The sequence below is a fragment of the Elephantulus edwardii genome, unplaced genomic scaffold (genome assembly GCF_000299155.1).
Source record: "Elephantulus edwardii isolate Elephantulus edwardi_28Jun2011 unplaced genomic scaffold, EleEdw1.0 scaffold00185, whole genome shotgun sequence".
NCBI lineage: Eukaryota > Metazoa > Chordata > Mammalia > Macroscelidea > Macroscelididae > Elephantulus > Elephantulus edwardii.
In genome coordinates this window covers 4,068,172-4,086,741 of record NW_006399935.1, presented here as the reverse complement: position 1 = coordinate 4,086,741, position 18,570 = coordinate 4,068,172, and the positions used below count along the sequence as shown (strand labels likewise).

Here is an 18,570-nt window from a genome sequence, read left to right as displayed (position 1 = left end):
ACTGAGGCTCAGAGAAGGGCAGGCAGTCACTGAAGGACATCGGAGCGTGGGCAGGATTCCAGCCTCGCAGATGGAGCCCCAGCACCGTCCCTCGTGCGCGCATTGCCCCACAGCGCCCCCTGCCGGTAATGCTCTCGCCGCGACCTCCTGCCTGTCCAGGGCTAGACCGGGTTCCTGACCGCCTCTGGGCCTTTGCACTGCCTATTCTCCTGGCCACGATGCCATTATCCTCGGCCTGACCAACTCCTACCTTTTTGTCCAAGTCTTGGCTTCATGGGCAGCTCCTTAGGGATGCACTGACAGACCGCAGTTAGGGACAACTGCCCTGCCACCCCTTTCAGTGCACCCACCCTTCCTCCACTGGGACTCCCACAACCTTCTTCAACCGTAAATCACGTCTGCGTTCTTGTTGGCCACTAGAAAAGGTGTTGTTCAGGATCAGCACCCCTCCATTCCGCGGTGTTTGCAGTGCCCAGAGCCCCGCGCCCGTCTGTGCGTGGACAGACGGCCGAAGGGCGCACGGCTGACCACCCTGTGTCCGCAGGCTGAGGATGCAGCGCTGGAAGGCGGCGGCCTTGGTCTCCGTGCTCTGCAGCTCGGTCCTATCCGTCTGGATGTGTCGGGATGGCTTGTTCCTCAGCCAGCGCCTAGGACCCGCCCTGACACCACTGCGCCGGCCGCCTCGCACCCTGGACGCCCGGATCGCCCGCCTGGCGCAGTGTAAGCCCTACCCCCTTCCCACATAGGGGTGGCCAAGAAGGAGCCCTAGGAGGCGCAAGAGCTAAGAGCCCGGGTGCTAACCAAAGGGTTAGCAGTTCAAATCTACCCAGAGGGTTAGCAGTTCAAACTTACCCAGCGGCTGTGAAGGACAAAGACCTGACAATCCGCTCCCATAAAGATTTCAGCCTTAAAAACCTTATAAGGCAGTTTTACTCTGTCACATGAGGTCGCTATGGGCCAGCATCCATGCGAGGGCACCTAGCCACATTAATGATAGGACTCTGGGCCCCTGAGTGGGGTCATGGAGGCTTTTTTTAGACGAAAGGAAGGAGGGAGCAAATCCCCCAATGGCCTGGCAGGGAACTGGGGTCTCTCAGCTCAGCTGTCACAAGGAATTAGGCTCTGAACTTGAGGGGTCAGGGGGGCCAGATGGAGATTAGCTCTGGGCAGTCTGGATGGCCCCCGCAGAGCCGCAGGGGGAGGAGGCTGGACCCAGTGACCCACTAGGGTGGACAGAGACCAAGAAGAGACGGAGCTAGGAAGAAATTTAGGGACTGGATGAGAGATTCCGAAGAGAGACCGAGGCTGGGGTGCAGAGAGGCACAGATGGGAACGCCTACTCTGGGGGAGTGGCCCAGGCGGGAGCCCTGGCTAGGTTTCCATTCACCCCGCCTTTTGTCCTGCTGCAAGTTCCGTGGGGTGGCGGGGGTGGCGTGGGTGCCGACGGCGTGCTCGCTTGCGCACACGTGTCTATGCGTGCGCCCAGGGCGCATGGCTATATGCGCGCGGGCATAGCTCATGCGTGGCCCCTGTGCGTGCAGTGTGCGTGTACGTCCACACCCGCCTTGCTGGCCCACACAATCCCTCTTTCTTGTCCATACAATGGACAAGGGCCCCCCCCCCGCATCGGTTCCACTTCCGCCCTTCTGCCCCCCACTATCCTCGCCCTGCAGGCAGCAGAGTTCTTTTCGGGACACAGGGGCTCAGAGACCCGGGTGGGGCCCCCCAATGCCAGCGTTCCAGGACCCGGAGGCAAAGCGCAGAAGGGTGGAATGTCAGGAGCCTGGGAGGGTCTTGGCCGATGGGCGGGTGCCTGCCTGCCTTGCTTCCTGCCCTTGGGCTTAGTCCTGCTGCTGAAAGGAGAAGTGGCCCCCCAACCTCAAAACCGATGTTGATGGTGGCATTTCAGGTATGGGGGGAGGCATCCCGTCCTTTTGTATTCCACTGTGCACGTGGCCTGCCCGACTGGGGGAGGGGAAGACCCTGCAAGGACAGAGACACTAAAAAAAGTATTCATTGTTTATCTGAAACTCAAATGGAATTGGGCATCTGTCTTTTCTCTGGCAACCTTACCAGTCACTCTCCAGACACACACTTCTGGGGGGCAGGAACAGCGGAAATGAGTTGGACTGGCACCTACTCCACAGGGTGGACTGTTCTGGACACTCTAGTCCTGTCCTTGGGCTAAAAGAGCACACAACACACTTCCTAGTGCACCCCCCTTCCCATCTTCTCAGGCCCAGCCACTGCAGGCAGGGACTATCTTTGCCAGGGTCATTGAGCCCTCAGGGAAACTGAGGCACCATGCAGAGCGGGCACAACGGGGCAGAGCTGGGCTGCAAACCTGGGATTGCTGCTGTGTGGGGCAGACACCCTACCAGGGAAGGCCCTCCCCCAGCCCCCCCCTCCCAGAAATCTCTTGACAGCCACATTCCCCAGCTTTCGGACACTGATTACTTCCTCCCTTAACCACAGGTGTGAGTGCCACCTGCCAGGTGGCTGATAGGCGCTGCTTGTCATGCTCCTCCAAAAACATCACTCCTGGGGCCGCAGATTATTAAGGCCAACCACTCAGGACATACAAATAGGGCTGCAGGGTCCTGAGAGCCAGAGACTGGGAGCAGGAGGCTGGATGAGGGCTGAAGCTGGGCTCAGGTTGCAAGTGCACAAGGTGGTGTGGGTCCTCCTGGCCACCTGTTGGCGCTGTGGCCTCAGACAAGTCTTTATTCTCTTGGACCCTCTGTTTCCTCTAGGGGCCAGGTGATGTAATGGTTAAGTACTTGGCTGCCTGATGGAAGGCTGTTGGTTCAAATCCACCCAGAGGCTCAGTGGGAAATTCGCCTCCATAAAGATTTCTATCCTAGGAAAACCTGTCGGGCGGTTTCACTGTCACACACAAGTCAAGATAAACTCTAACGAAAGGATCTTGGCAGCTGCTGCCACCGCTTGGAACCAGCGGACTTCTGTCCCCAGTACCTGTTATCACTTGATTTTTTCCAAAAGTCCCAAATACCCCAATTTGGATTTCTAGATGGAGACGTTGAGACCAGCCCAGGGGCTGTGGGAACTTGAGTGGGCCACCCCAAAGGGTGAGAAAATAAGCCCCCTGTACTGCCTGGAGGTGGCGTGCTAATGCCTCCGGCCGCCCAGCACAAAGGCGGGGCAGGTGGGGCAGAGATTTGAGTCACTGGCACCACCAGCTGAGGCCCTTTCATCTCTGTAAAGAACTGGGAGCAGTTAAAAAGGGGAGAGAGTAGAGCAACCCAACATGGGGATGGAGTCCTAGAGGATATGCTGCGGGGTGGGGTGTGGATTAAAGGGGAGAGTGGGCTCCAAAGAGTTAGGGACCTCGATTACTCAGCTCAAAGGAGGGCAGCCTGGCTACTCTAAGAGAAGGGGTCCAGGCAATTCAGCGTGAGACATGGGAGTTCAGTGGGGGAAGCGAATATGCATTTCCCTCCACTACCGAGAGAGCAGAGAGCAGCCCACCAGGGAGGTTTTGGCAGTGTGAGATCCCACCCTTCACAACACTTCCCAGTCCCAAGGCAGTACCTAAACGGGGAAAGGGGATCAGAGAAGGGCACCTAGAGAGGTCCTAGCAAAGGCTTGCTTTTTACTAGGGAGGTAGTGAAGGTTGAGCCCTCCTGCTGATCGCTGTCTCCCTTCTCTCCACCTTCGCAGACCGAGCTCTGCTGCAGGGCGCCCCGGACGCCGTGGACCTGCGCGACCTGACTCCCTGGGCGGGGCGACCTCCAGGTCCGCGCCGTCGGGCGGGGCCACGGCGGCGACGCGCGCGTGCGCGCTCGGGCACACGGCCGTGCGGGTTGCGCGAGCTCGAGGTGCGCGTGAGTGATCTGGGCCTGGGCTACACGTCGGACGAGACGGTGCTGTTCCGCTACTGCGCAGGCGCCTGCGAGGCGGCCGCGCGCTTCTACGACCTGGGACTACGGCGCCTGCGCCAACAGCGGCGCGTGCGGCGGGAGCGGGTGCGCGCGCAGCCCTGCTGCCGTCCGACGGCCTACGAAGACGAGGTGTCCTTTCTGGACACGCACAGCCGCTACCACACGGTGCACGAGCTGTCAGCGCGCGAGTGCGCCTGCGTGTGACTCTACCTCACCGGGCCTCGCTATGGCCCCGTGCCAGACTGACCATGCGCAGGAGATGCCGTCGAGGCCACAGGACTGACTCTCACGATAACTGCATCAGAGATAAAGTGTGGGAAAATGGAGCCAGCGTCGTGTTTCTGCGCAACCTTGGGGAGGGTACTCATCTCCAAAAAAAGGGGCGCATGAGGGAAAGGTGCCGTCTCTACAGGGAGAAGCGAGGGTTAAAAGGATGTCATTTAAAACAAAAAGAATGTCATCTTCAGGGGTTGATGGGAATATCCTGTCTGGTTTAGATGGACAAGATGCAAAGACAAGGATAAACGAGGCGGGGAGTGTTCTCGGGAAGCAGCCTCTCCCCCTTCCTGATGGCCTTTAGCCTTTTCACACTCGGGGCTCCTGCTGGGAGAGTGGGGGGGGGGGAGGATTAGGGTTGGTGGAGAGTGGTGAAGCCAGTCTGCTGAAGAAGAGGCTGAGGTCTAGGTGAACCGCAAGTCTTCCTTCCCAGATGGGACCCCACAGCCTGACTCTACCAGGGTGGACTTGAAGCCACTATCTCCTTTCACCAGCTAAAAATACCCAAGCAGCCCACCTCCTGGTGAAGAAAGGTTTGAGACAGGCGCCAGCCTCATGGGCTGATGCCAGCGCCTGCTGGGGCAAATCTGGGCCCCTGAGACCTAGGTCCTGGCCCCATAAAAGCCCTGACCAGCCTCGAGAGGGATTTACGACGAGCCCCTGTGGAGAAGGAGAATGGAAAAAGCTTTCTGAGTTGTTTAGATTTGTCCAAGTTGTCACCTTGGTACTTGACAGGCCTGGGACAGGGTGTTGGGTTCCTGTGGGTCCCACGGTCTGAGAAGGGGCGGTTCTGAGGGAGGAACTTCTGAGTTAGCTCCTGGAGCCTCTGGAGGGCACATCCCCCAACTCTAGCGTGAGTGTCCTAAGCCAGGGTCTCTCCCCTCCCTGGTTCTGTCCTCTCCATCTACTGCCCCCTCCCATCTGTCCTTATAACGGAAGGTCACAGGTCAGAAAGTGACTCCAGAGAGGATCACGCCTGGCTCACTGCCCCCCAGGCCTCTGGCTGCAGCTGGAGACCTGGGGGACAGCTAAGAAGCAGGACTTCCAGGGAGCTCGAAGCACAAGGTTTGGCTGCAGGACCAGCCCAGTGGGTGGTCTGCTCGGAAGGCAGTCCTCGCCTCCAATGGCTGGCTGGGGTCCCTGTCCGCCCCCGCTGTCTTCTCACTGAGGTTTGGGGGTGGGTGGGCGTGGATTCCTCCACAGTTTGAGCTGAGTCAGCCTCATCATGCAGCGAGGCTAGAGTCCCCAGAGCCTCAGTTTCCCCATCCGGGTGGACCAGGGAGATTCCCACCAGGTTCACATTACTGAGGCCAGGACACAGAGTGGGGAACCTGGTGTTCAGCAGAGCCCAGCTGCGTGCGTGTATGTGTGTGCACCCTCCCCGGGCCTCCCGGGACCTCGGCCTCCCACAGAGACCCAGCCTCCCAACCACAGGGCGGGGGCCCAGCCTCTGGAGAATTCAATGTAAACAGAGCTGCCCCCACAGACCCTGGAGCTGGGGCTCCCAGCGATTCACACAGCAGAGCAGAGGGCGGGGCTGCCACAACTCACACTCACATACACAGCCACACTCACGTCCACACGATGCCTGGAGACTCCTGGACCCAGGAGGACCCAGGTGGACCGGGGAGCACACAGCCACACTCCCAAAATCCACTGCACCAGCTGCCCATCCTAACACTTTCTTACAGCGTCCTCACAGGCACAGAGCGTGGCCCCCTCCCTGCAGCACACTGAGGCATGGACACGTGGGGGCCACTCATTTGACAGGACAGGCACACACACACATGCCTGGGGCAGGCTGGGAGACCCATGTGGTCACTGTGCATGCAGAGTCACACGGTCACAGCAGCACCGCTGTCACACACTTGTCACATCCAGGGTCCCTACCACCCTACTTGCTCCTGTACACACAGCGTTACAGCCACCCCATTCACCTGACACCAGCTCTCAGACACACACACACACACACACACACACACACACACACACACCTATATATGGCCTCCCCCATCACACTCAGAGTCACAGTCCCCCAGGGCTGCACACTCACATGCTGGCTGTGCCACACCTGGTCACACACACACATCAGCCTGGTGTGGTCCCCCAGTTCATCCTCACAGCCATATACACAGCACCACACCCCCCTCACAAGGCAGCCTCCTCCTCTTTCCTGCAGAGCCTCAGTCAGCCCCATCCAACCCCCTTGCTCCAGGCTTAGAAGGTGTCTTGTGCAAGTCCTGTGGGCATTAGGGACCCTTGACCCCATGTCTACCTGCTGCAATCTCCCTGCATGCCAGCTGGAAGAGAGGGCCCCACAGGGACCCTGTGACCCCTGGGGACTGAGCCCTTCTGTGGGGTGGCTGCCCTGTGGACTGTGCCCTGAGCAGCACCCTGAGCCCTGGCCACTCAATGCTGGCAGCAGCCCTCCCCCCATCATGACAAGACAAGTGCTCACCCCCTGGGTGTGGCATGCTCTCTAGAATAAAACCTCACAGCACCCGAGCTGGAGAGTGGGGACAATGTTGCTGACCCCAAACTTCATGGGCAGTAGACACAGCGTGGACAGTCATGAGAGACCAACCAGATCCATCACTATGGCCAAGGGCCCCTTCCCCACTGCACATGTGACTTGACAGGAGCAGTTCTCAGCAGGTCGCAGGAGATGAGATCCTAAAAGCTGAGGGCCCCAAAGGGGAGGCCCCAGAAAGACCCCCACTAGCAGAGGCTCTTCCTACCAGATGAGGCTCTTTGGCAGTTGAAGTCCTAGGAGGTGAGGTCCCAGCAGGTGAGGTCCCAGCAGGTTAGGGTCCTAGCAGGTGAGGTCCTGGCAGGTGAGGTCCTGGCAGGTGAGGTCCCAGCAGGTTAGGGTCCTAGCAGGGGAGGTCCTGGCAGATGAGGTCCCAGCAGGTGAGGTTCCAGCAGGTGAGGTCCCAGGAGGTTAGGATCCTAGCAGGTGAGGTCCTGGCAGGTGAGGTCCCAGCAGGTGAGATCCTGGCAGCTGATATCCCAGAAGGTAAAGTCCCAGCAGGTAAGGTCTCAGCAGGTGAGGTCCCACAGCACACACCACAGGCCAGGGCTCAGGTGAACCAGGAGGCAATGCTGTGCACCGTCTGGTACCTGGCCCCCTGCTGCAGCTCCCAGCAGGCCTTGCAGTAGTTCAGGTTCCAGTTGAAGGAGCAGGGCCGCAGCGTCTCCCGCCAGCGGAAGTACTTCTGGTAGTTGGCCTGGTCCTTGTCCAGCGCCTGCAGGTGCTGGGCCAGGGCTTGGGGGCTGGGGAAGTCATCCACATGGATGAAGGCCTCAGGCGGCAGGAAGCGCTCGTAGTTGGCCCTGCTGGGGCCCAGCACCACCGGCACGGCCCAGGCCTGCAGGGCATTCCGCCACAGCTTCTCCGTGATGTAGTCCTGGTGCAAGGAGTTCTCAAAGGCCAGGTAGAACTTGTACTGGGCCAGCTGTTCCATCATGGTGTCGGAGGACAGTGGCCGGTGGGAGCTTCCAAACACGTCCACGTCCAGGTGCAGCTGCAGCTGCTTGTAGTAGCGCACACGGGCCGAGCTCGCCTGCCAGTTGGATATCACCCAGACCACCAGCTTGGTCTTGGCCGAGAGGTGGGCCAGCACGTCGGCCCACTGGCCTGGCCATGGCTCCAGCCAGCCGTAGGGCGTGAAAATGTCTGAGTCTGCACGGTAGGACATGGTCAGGTTGAAGTAGCCGTCAAGGTCCTTCAGGTGTGGGCAGTGGGAGGGCGACTCCATGCTGAACCAGACCCAGCGCTGGCCGGGCGGCCGAGGGGAGCGTGGCAGCTTTGTCCGCACGTTGACACTGACCTCACGGTGGTGTATGAGGACGGCGTCTGCCTGCTGGTACATGCTGCGGCTGGCGGTCAGCTGGCAGGTGGCCGTGCCGGGCTGCAGGCTCGAGCAGGGCGACAGAGGGACGGGGACGTTGAAGGGCCATGTCCACAGCAGGATGAGCAGGGGAGGGCTGGTGGTGTTGAGCGGGCGGGACTTGTTGGCAGGGTTGGTGGGGGTCTTGCCTGGAGGTACGCGGAGGTAAGAGAAGAGGCAGAAAGCGAGCAGCAGCTGGAGCAGCACCCACCCGAGAAAGTGGCGCCAGGAGGACGGTTTGCTGGACGAGCCGAGGGGACCCATGAGGAGACACGGAAGCTGGAAGGGGAGAGCAGAGCAGACGGTCACGGATGACAGAAGCCACAGCAAGTCGGGATCACCATGAGCTAAACGCCTCCACTCCTGAGGGAGTGGTGGGTGCTGTTGGGTCAGGTGAGACTCACAGCGACACTGTAAACGACAGATCTGCCCCCTGTCCTGTCCTGTCCTGTGCCGTCCTCACCATCTCCGCCACCCTTGAGCCCATAGCTGCAGGCACTGTGTCAACCCATCTTTTTAAGGGTCTTCCTCTCTTTTGCCATCCCTCCCCCTTCCCAAGCATGATGTCCCTCTCCAAGAAATATCTTCTCCTAACAAAGGACCCTTCTCCAAGCCAAAGAGTGTGAGAAAGAAGCTTTGCCTTCCTTGATCCCAAGGAGCGCTCTGACGGCATCTTCTCTACGACATTCCTGTTTGTGTATGTGGCCGTCCGTGGGATACTCGATGCTCTTCTCTCATAACTCACAGGTGTCAATCCTTATCGTCAGGTGCCATCTAATTGTTTTCAGAGGGAGTCTGTAGAACAGACTAAAAGGCCTTATAGGATTTTCTAGGGAGGGACCTTGGTAGCGCAGTGGCTAAGCCCTTGGTGGGTAGGTCCCACTCCGTTAAGACAACCTGACAAGATGTAAAGGGCAGTCTTTATTGCCCATGGCTATAGCCCAGAGGGCAGGATATGGCAGGACCTAAGGACAAGAGGAAATGAGAATCACATGTAGGGAGTGGGAAGGGTGTGGTGATGGTGTGGGTTCCATAATGCGTGTCAGCAAAATGTGTGTTATGGACAGTTGAATGGAAAGACAGTCTACTTCCTAAACTCTCACTCAAAGCGCGATAAAAAAAAAATACTTCAAAAGAGAGCTCCGGTGGCCTAGTGGTAAGGAACTGAGCAGCCAGCGCGAAGGCACACAGTTTAAATCCACCAGATGCTCAGCAGGGGAAAAAATGGACAATCTCCTCCATTGCAAGTTACAGCCTCTGAAAAACCACTGGAGGACAGACCATGATAGCAACAACACTCCTAAACTAGAGAGAATACGTTTCCAGAAAAAAATAAAGGAAAAATTTTAAAAAATGAAACAAACTGGCAGTTCCAGCCACTCAGCAAATCCCTGGTCATGTGCACCCAGAAGGACGAGAGCCAGGAGAACCTGGGGGGGCCTGCTCTACTGTCCCCGGGGTCTCTGGGAGTCAGTACCTACTCTGTGCCACCGTCAGCAAATATCTTCCCAGAAGCCGATTGCCACGACTTGCCTCTGTGGAGTTGTTGGGTGGATTTGAACTACCTATCTGTTGGCTAGCAGCCAAGTGCACAACCATTATTATTCCTATTTTTCAGATGCGAAAACTGAGACCAAGTGCCTCCCAGCAAGAAACTGGCAGAGCTGGGACTTGACAAAGGCAAGCTGGCCCCAGAGTCCACATCTTCTAGCCTGGGGTCCCTGGGGAAGGTGGAATGGGCCCCAAGAGCTCTCAAGTTGCACCCTGACCCTGCCGTTCCCAGCTCCCCAATACTCAATCTGAAGAGAAAACACAGCAGACTCTAGGTGCTTGTAGCCCAGGCGAGGTCGGGATCCAGGGCTGACTCTGCCTGGGCGGCAGGACAAAACAGTTGGGCTTTGACAGTTACGTAAGAGCTCGCCAGGTGGAGGTGAAGCTGGCAGTAGGGACATTCCTAGCAGAAGGGACAGTCAGTGTGAAGCTCTGGAGGCATCAGAGGGCTGGGCCTGTTTGAGGGAGAACTTCGTTTCACTCAGTTGTTCAGTTACAGGAGTCGTTGGGTGCAGTGAAAAGGTTAGAGGTTCAAGTTCACCCAGAGGCACCTCAGAAGAAAAGCATAGCAACCTCCTTCCAAAGGGCAGCTTCTGAACCCCCGAGGAGCACAGATCTCTGACCCACAGGGGGCTGCCTTGAGCCGAGGCTGAGACTGAGGCGACTGGCAATCACCATGTGGCCAATACTGACCCCCTGCTGGCCAAAGGGATTGACCACATGTCCATACAAGCCAAGCCCGGCTCCCACGGTGGAGTCTGTCCCTCCTCACAGGGACCCTCCACCGGGGTTCTCAGGCTGTAAACTGAAACCACAGGACACTGCCTGTTTTTCTCTCAAGGAGCAGCTGGTGGATTCGAACCACCAGGACACATGGCTGCCTGTGGGTCAGCACTGACACACCCTACCGACAGTGCCACCAGAGTGCGAGTGCGAGTGTGTGTGTGTGCGCGCGCGCAGGTATGATGTTTTTGTTTGCCATCGAGTTGGAACTGTCCCCTAGCTGACCCTTCAGAGGCAGCTAATTGCAAAAGAGATTGCTCATTTTTAAAAAAATTATTTTTGTGTGTGTATACCGTCCAATCGGATCTGACTGGTACAGGAGAAGATTGTCTCTCCTTCTCCAGCAGAGCATCTGGTGGATTCGAACTATGTACCTCTGGGATTTGCGGTGCAGCTTCTTGTCACTAGGCTACCAGAGCTCCTTGAGATTGCTCATTTTTCTCTTGCAGAGCTATTAGTGGATTTGAACCACGTACCTTTGCATTAGGGAGCACTGGTGGCCTAGTGGCAAGAAGCTGTGCTGCAGTCCCAATGGCAGGTCATTCGAATCCACCAGCTGGTCCACTGGAGAAGGATGGGCAATCTCCTGCCATGCAGTTAACTGCCTCTGAAAACCTGCCAGAGGGTCAGCGATGGGTCGGTTCTGACTTGATGGTACACAACCACCACCACCACCACCACCTTTGCGTTGGCAGTGCCGATCTTTACCACTGAGTGCATCAGGGGTGCGTCCTGTCTCCATACCTTTTCAACCTACATGCAGAACAGATCATTTGGGAGGCTGGGCTTTCTGAGAGGGAATGTGGCATCAGGATTGGAGGAAGACTTACCAACAGGCTGCATTATGCAAATGACACAGCCTTGCTCACTGAAACTGAGGAGGACCTGAAGCATTTACTGCAGAAGGTCTAGGACTGCAGTCTTTGTGGGTTTTTTCCCTCTTCTTTTTTTTGTGAGGGGGAGTGACAGAGAGTGATGAGTCTGAGGAAAAGAAGGCTGTGTCGTGAAGGCTGGGGTTGAGGACTGCAGTCTTTAATATGGATTGTGTCTCAACATCAAGAGAACAAAGATCCTCACCGCCGAGCCAATTGGCAGCATCAAGACAGATGGAGATAAAGATTGAGATTGTTAACAATTTCAGCTTGTTCAGATCCATAATCAACACTCTTGGCACCAGCAGTCAGGAAATCAAAAGATGAGTTGTTTTGGGAAAGTCCGCTGTCAGGGATCTCTCCAGAACACTAAGGAGCAATGATGTCAGCTTAGAGGCTAAGGTGCACCTGATCCAGGCCATGGTCTTTTCAATAACTTGTTATGTGTCAGAAAGCTGTACAATGACTAAGGATGATGGAAGAAGAACTGATGCTTTTGGGTTGTTGTGCTCAAGACGAATAATGAACACACTGTGGGCTGCCATGTGGAACTCTGGTGGCCTAGTGGTAAGAAGCTGAATTGCAATCCTGAAGGCACACGGTTCAAGGCCACCAGCTGCTCTGCAGGAAAAGGATGGGCAGTCTCCTCCTGTGCGATTAACTGCCTCTGAAAACCCACTGCAGGGTCAGCTGTGGGTTGGTTCCAACTCAGCGGCACTCAACAACAACAGCATGGACTGCCAAGAGAACAAACAGGTCTGTCCTGGAGAGAGTGAAACCAGATTGCTTCCTGGAGGCAAGGATTTTGAAACTCCATCTCACATACTTTGGGCATGTGGCCAGGAGGGACCAGTCCTGGGAGAAGGATATCATGCTGGCAAGGGTGGAGGGACAGCGCAGGAGAGGAAGACCCCTGGATGAGATGGATTGACACTGTGGCAAGTGTGTTGGAGACACACTGAGATTGGCTCAGGATAGGGAGGAGTTCAGGGCTGTTGTTGATGGGGCACTGTGATTCATAGTTGACTCAATGGCACATAACAACAACAACAAGCCACCAGGGCGCATATGTTTAAACCAACAGAGCTCTGGTGACTAAATGGTAAGGAATCTGCCAACGCAAATGTCCATGGTTCATAGATTCGTGTCCACATGTCCATAGGGCAAAGGTGGACAATCAATTTATGCGCCATTTATTGCCTCTAAAAGCATTCTGAAGGGTCAGTCATGGGTTGGTTCTGACTTGATGGTTGTTGTTGTTGTTGTTGTTATGTGTCGTTGAGTCTCTTGCAACTCATAGCGACCCTATGCACAACAGCCCTAAACCCTGCTCTATCCTGTGCCAATCGCACTGCCTCTGACAGACCCCATCCCGATTACCCCAGTCACTGAATCAATCCACCTTATAGATGGTCTTCCTCTTCTGCGATGTCCCTCCACCCTCCCAAGCATGATGCCCCTCTCCAAGGACCTGTCCCTCCTTACAACATGTCCAAAGTATGTCAGATGAAGCCCCAGAATCCTTGCCTCCAAGGAGTAGCCTGGATTAACCCTCTCCAGGATTAATCCGTTTGTTTTCTTGGCAGTCCAGGGTACATTCAATACTTTTGTCCAGCACCACAGCTCAAAGGCCTCAATTCTCCTTCTATCTTCCCTAGTCATTGTCCAACTCTCTGATGCATAACAAGTGATTGCAAAGACCATGGCCTGTATCAGACACACCTTAGTCTCCAGAGAGACACCGTTGCTCTTGAGTATTTTAGAGAGGTCCCTAACCGCAGACTTTCCCATCGCAATACGTCTTTTAATTTCCTGGCTGCTGGTGCCAAGAGTGTTGACCATGGAGCCAAGCAAACTGAAGCTGTGAGCAATCTCAATCTCTTCACCACCCATCCTGATACTGCCAATTGGTCCAGTGGTGAGAATCTTTGTCTTCTTGACATTGATGGTACTCAGCAACAACAATATAAACAATATAAAAAAACCATAATAAACCTATTTTTAAATAATGAATTGGCAAACAGGTTTTTTTATACATAGTTTCACCACAAGAGAACAATAAAGAAAAGAAATGGACATTAAAAAAACTTCCCCCTGTTAAACACAATTTTATTGTCTTGGCAATATTGCTGTTTCACTATAACCGTTGAAGACAAAGAGTCCAAAATGTAGCTTCAAAGCATAAAAGACTCTGGATTTCCAAGACGACATAGGGAAGAGAGAATATTCAGTAGACCCTGTGTTAGTTCTGTACCATGAACCCTTGAGAATTGCTCTGCTTTGTTGTCCCAAGCCCAGTGCCATCCACAGCCTGGAGGACACAGCGGAACTGCCCTCAGCATTTCCGAGGCTGTGTGTGGGCTCTGGTGGCAAGGTCTGTAGGAGTGGTGCTGTTAAGCCAAAGGCTATGTACCTCTCTCATGGTTCGAATCCATTAGTAGCTTTGAGGGAGAAAGATGGGCGTCCTCCGCCCATGTGATTTAAACCCACTGGAGGGCCAGCTGTGAGTCGGTTCCGACTGGACAGCAACAAGTATCTTCACGGAAGTGAAATGCCACATCTTTCTCCTCTGGGTTGCCTGGTGGGTTCAAACTCCTGACCTTTAACAGCTCAGAGGTTGACCACACTCCTGACCTTTAACAGCTCAGAGGTTGACCACTCCTTCCCAGAAAAATGCTACCATGCTAGTGATCTCACTTATACAAATGAGAAAAAACAGCTGCAAACATCTGTTAATCAGTACAGCAAACTGACAGACAAGTGCTGAACCATATAAACAGTAGAACAGTGAATCACGGGGACCTGGGATATAGGAAGTATGAGTGAATCTAGGAAAATTGGAAGATGCAAAAACATAAAACAGAATGCAAAAAGATCCATATTCTTGGTATAAATGATCTCTGGTTAATGGGAAGAAGTTGTGCAATTCTCTCCCATGTGATTGAATGTCTCTGAAAATGTGCTCGAGGGTCAGCTATGGGTATGCTCTGACTCAATGGTATACAGCAACAACAACAAAAGTCAGCTTACAGCGCTCAGACTACACCGTGAATAGAGTTTACGCTGCTGCTAAGCCAAAGGCTGATGGACTCTGGTGGTTCAAATCCACCAGAAGTTGAGTGTGAGAAAGATGGACAGTCTCCTCCCGTGGCCCTTTCCAGCCTCGGGCTCCCGACAGAGCATTACTGTGAGAAGTGGCCCACTGGATAGCAGAGCATACACCGACACTGACCAGTGCTGACCATTCTGAATCAGACAATCATCTGGTCTGCTGTGCATGGGGAGGGTCAGTGAAAAAAGAAGACCTTCATGAGATGTATTGACACAATGGCTGCAACCACAAGGTCAAGTGCAGCAGACACTGAGGCCGGCGCAGGTCAGGGAGGGTTTGTCTGTTGTCCGTGGGGTTGTTATGAAGCAGAGCTGACTTGATGGCTCCTAACAACAATGATGAAACTGTACTAACCAGAGATTAGTTATATATTTAACTATATAACCAGGGGCGCTCTGGTCACCTAGCAGTAAGGAGCTAGGTGCCAACCTAAAGGCTAATGGTTCGAATCTACCAGCAGCTCTAAGATGGACTGTCTCCTCCCATGTGATTTACAGCCTCTGAAAATCCACTAAGAGCGGCTCTGCTGTGAGTCTATTTTGACTTGACAGCATATAATAATAATGATCTCTGGTGGTCTAGTGGTAAAAAGCTGTGCTGTAATTCTGAAGGCAAAGTGGTTTGGATCCGCAAGCTGTTCCATGGGAGAAGGATGGGCAATCTCCCATGTGATTAACTGTCTCTGAAACCCCCTGGAGGGTCAGCTATGGGTCAGTTCCAAGTCGACAGTACTCAACAACAAGAAGCAAAGAATCATTCTTGGATGGTTGTCAGGAATGGAAAAAGGAGGGGGAAGGGAGAGAAAGTGAATAAATGATGTCGTTGTGTGCTGTCGATGGAGCTGATGGTAGCTGACCCTTAAGTCGGTTTTCAGAGACAGTAAATCACAAATGAGGAGACTGATTGCCCATTCTTCTCCTGCAGACTTGCTGGAGGATCCGAGCCATGTTCCAGAGCTCTTTCAAGTAGACAATGTGGTTGTTGTTGTTGTTATATGCCATCGGGTCACCTGTGACTCATAGCAACCCTATGTACAATAGCTCTGAATCCTGCCCTATTCTGAGACAGTCTCACTAACTCCAATACACTTACCCCCTTTAATCCCAGTTAACTGTCTCAATCCATCTCATCAAGGATCTTCCTCTTCAGTACTGTCCCTCCACCCTTCTGAGCATAACTCTTTCTCCAAGGATCAATCCCTCCTGGCCACGTGTCCAAAGTATATGAAACACAGCTTCAAAATTCTAGCCTCCAAAGAGCAACTTGGTTTCACCTTCTCCAAGACAGACTTATTTGTTTTCTTGGCGGTCCATGGTATGTTTAAGACTCTTCTCCAGCGCCACAACTCAGAGGCATCAATTCTTCTTCTGTCATCCTTAGTCATTGTCCAACTCTGATGCATATAACAAGTAATTATGAAGACCATGGCCAGGATCAGGTGCACCTTAGTCTCTAGGCTGACAGAAAAGGAAACACTACATGGTTCAAAATCACAAAAGGAGTGCATCAGGGATGTATCCTGTCTCCATACCTTTTCTTTTTATTCCCCATAGAGAATTAGTCTTTGTAGTATAAATACTGGAGGAAGAAAAGAGATTTGCAGAAAACCCTTCAGAAAGAGTCCGAGCGCAAAACAACTATGAGATATCATCTCACCCCAGTCAGAAATAGTGAAATTTAACAGAGCATCAAACAACAAATGCTGGCGAGGTTGTGGAGAAACTGGAACCCTTATTCACTGTTGGTGGGAGTGTAAAATGGGGCAACCACTATGGAAGGTTTTATGGCCCTTTCTCAAAAAGTTGCAAATAGAAATATCATTTGACCCAGCAATTCCACTACTGGGAATATACCCCAAAGAGACCATAACTGACATCCAAGCAGATATATGCACACCCATGTTTATTGCAGCTTTGTTCACAATAGAAAGGAGTTGGAAACAATCTAAGTTCCCATCAACAAACGAATGGATAGAGAAGCTCTGGTATATTCACACAATGGAATACTATGCTGCATTGAAAAACAAGGAACTCATGCAGTATTATTCAAAATGGGTGACCCTGGAGGACATTATGCTGAGTGAAGAATCTCAGTGACAAAAGGACAAATACTGCATGGTGCCACTATTGTAAAACAGAACTGACCTCGGAGTTGGGGGGAGACTGAGAAATGTGGGATAAATTATGTATACTGCATTGAAACAGATGAGGGAGAGAACAGTTTGGAAGGGATATATGATTGGGTATTATGGTTATGACAGGAGTCTAGAATGAAGGTTGCATAGTGGAGTGTACTGGGTAGGGGGAGGTATTGTATACCAATGAAAGACTTTTACTTTTCAAAAAGAAGAGTGAACTGGGGTGGGGGAGGAGTGGGCAGGGAGAAAAATGTAACAATGAATGAATGGAAATCCAAAATCTCTGTAAACATTCATTAAAATTAATAAAATAAAAGTAAAGAGTTTGAGCGAGGCCCACTCCCGTGTACCTGTGACCCGGCGGCTGCAGGCTGATGCCCAGAGCACCTCAGTTACTGCCCATTGTCTGATGGCCACACAGATTTACATCCAACAAGGTGAAAACCTGAGTGCAGACCCAGCCCCACCGGCAGATGCGCTCACTCACCCTCAAACACATCACTCCCTTCAGAATCGGAGGCACCCATCCTACGGCACCAATGAGCCCAGCTCTTGTGAAATACGGGCATAAGAAACAAGCTTCATGTCCACATTTGCAACCTGAGGTTAGGCTTTCTGAATAAGACAAGGGCACTCAGAGCAGCCAGGATGAACAAACCCATCTGCCAAGCAGCACAATTAAGACACGAGAAACATCATGGAAAATAAGGTGCTAGAAGGTGATTTAACAATGTCTTCAACCGGGTGGCAACAAACACGTTTTCCTGAGTTCAGGTTAGGGATTTAGCCAAGCATGGCTAAATGGTGGAGCTATGTGAGGCCTTTGCTTTGGGTGCTTTGCGAAGTCAGGTAAAACAAAATAAAAAACACTCATTCCTGGGGTCAGAAGCAAGATGACTTTGCCTCTAGTCTGAGTGTGGCTGGGAAGACGTATCATGTTGCCTCTCACCCCGGAAAACAGCCTCATGAGAACCTCCAGTGAGAAGAAACTCCAAACTTCAGTTGTTCCAGGACATCTGAGAAATTCAGCTGAGATGAGCCTGCCTCAGGGTGGAAAAGGTACAGAGGGAAACAGACACCCTTTACCGGATGCTTCCGGGTTCTTTGGCATAAATGCAACTGAAGCCCAGCAAAGTTCCCAGAATCCTGCACAGACCATGCCTTGTGCCCAGCTGTCTTTTTTTGTTTGTTTGTTTGTACTGAGAAATCATCTCCATACCTTTTCAATCTATGTGCAGAACAGATCATTCGGTAGGCTTGGTTTTATGTGAAGGAATGTGACATTAGGATTGGAGGAAGACTCATCAACAGCTTGCAATATGCAGATGGCACAACCTTGCTTACTGAATCTGAGGTGTACTTGAAGCACTCGCTGCAGAAGGTCAAGGACTGTAGTCTTCAATATGGATTGAAACTCAACATCAAGAAGACAAAGATTCTCACCGCTGGACTAATTGACAACGCCATGATAGATGGTGAAGAGATGGAGATTGTTAACAGTTACAGCTTGCTCAGCTCCACAATCAACACTCTTGGCACCAGCAGTCAGGAAATTAAAAGATGAATTAAATAGATAATAGACACTTATTAAATTTTGTTGCTTTTGTTATTTTTATGTACTGTTGACTGGGCACTGACTCACGGGTAGCCCCTCATTGAGTTATAGAGACAATAAATAACATGGGAGAAAATTGTCCATCTTCCTCCTGAAAAATGGCTAGTGGATTTGAACTGTGTTCTTTGGGTTGGCGGTGGAACTCCTTACCACTAAGGCACCAGAGCCCCCTTTATTAAGATGAGTGAAGGAAAAGACAGCATTCAATAAGAGAACACATGTTTTAAAACATATATTTGGGGAAGCTCTGGTGGCCTAGTGGCAAGAAGCTGCACTGCAATCCCAGAGGTACATGGTTCGAATCCACCAGATGCTCTGCCGTGAAAGGAGGGACAATCTCCTCCAGTACCAGTCAGATCTGATTTGACGGTACACAGACACACAGACACACACACACACACACACACACACACACAAATAATAATAAAATAA

At 52.8% G+C, this 18,570-nt stretch overlaps 2 protein-coding genes across 2 annotated transcripts in view; one reads left to right on the top strand and one right to left on the bottom strand.

Moving 5' to 3' along the window:
- Nucleotides 1-470: 470 nt before the first annotated feature.
- On the top strand, nt 471-4,117 carry NRTN (neurturin). The gene is made up of 2 exons (XM_006896366.1): nt 471-720; nt 3,682-4,117. The coding sequence occupies exons 1-2, from the start codon at nt 552-554 to the stop codon at nt 4,104-4,106; spliced, it is 594 nt and encodes a 197-aa protein (XP_006896428.1). The 5' UTR covers nt 471-551; the 3' UTR covers nt 4,107-4,117.
- Nucleotides 4,118-7,258: 3,141 nt separating this feature from the next.
- Nucleotides 7,259-18,570, bottom strand: part of FUT3 (fucosyltransferase 3 (galactoside 3(4)-L-fucosyltransferase, Lewis blood group)) — a 30,498-nt gene continuing 19,186 nt past the window's right edge. The window contains exon 6 of the mRNA XM_006896430.1: nt 7,259-8,347. Within this exon, the coding sequence (XP_006896492.1) occupies nt 7,259-8,347 (1,089 nt within the window). The remainder of the gene's footprint in view (nt 8,348-18,570) is intronic.

What these genes read in the sequence shown, in the direction of transcription:
- NRTN (XM_006896366.1), top strand. Translation starts at nt 552, where the DNA reads ATGCAGCGCTGGAAGGCGGCGGCCTTGGTCTCCGTGCTCTGCAGCTCG. An exon ending in GATCGCCCGCCTGGCGCAGT is followed by an intron (nt 721 to 3,681) that starts GTAAGCCCTACC and finishes CCACCTTCGCAG; the next exon opens with ACCGAGCTCTGCTGCAGGGC.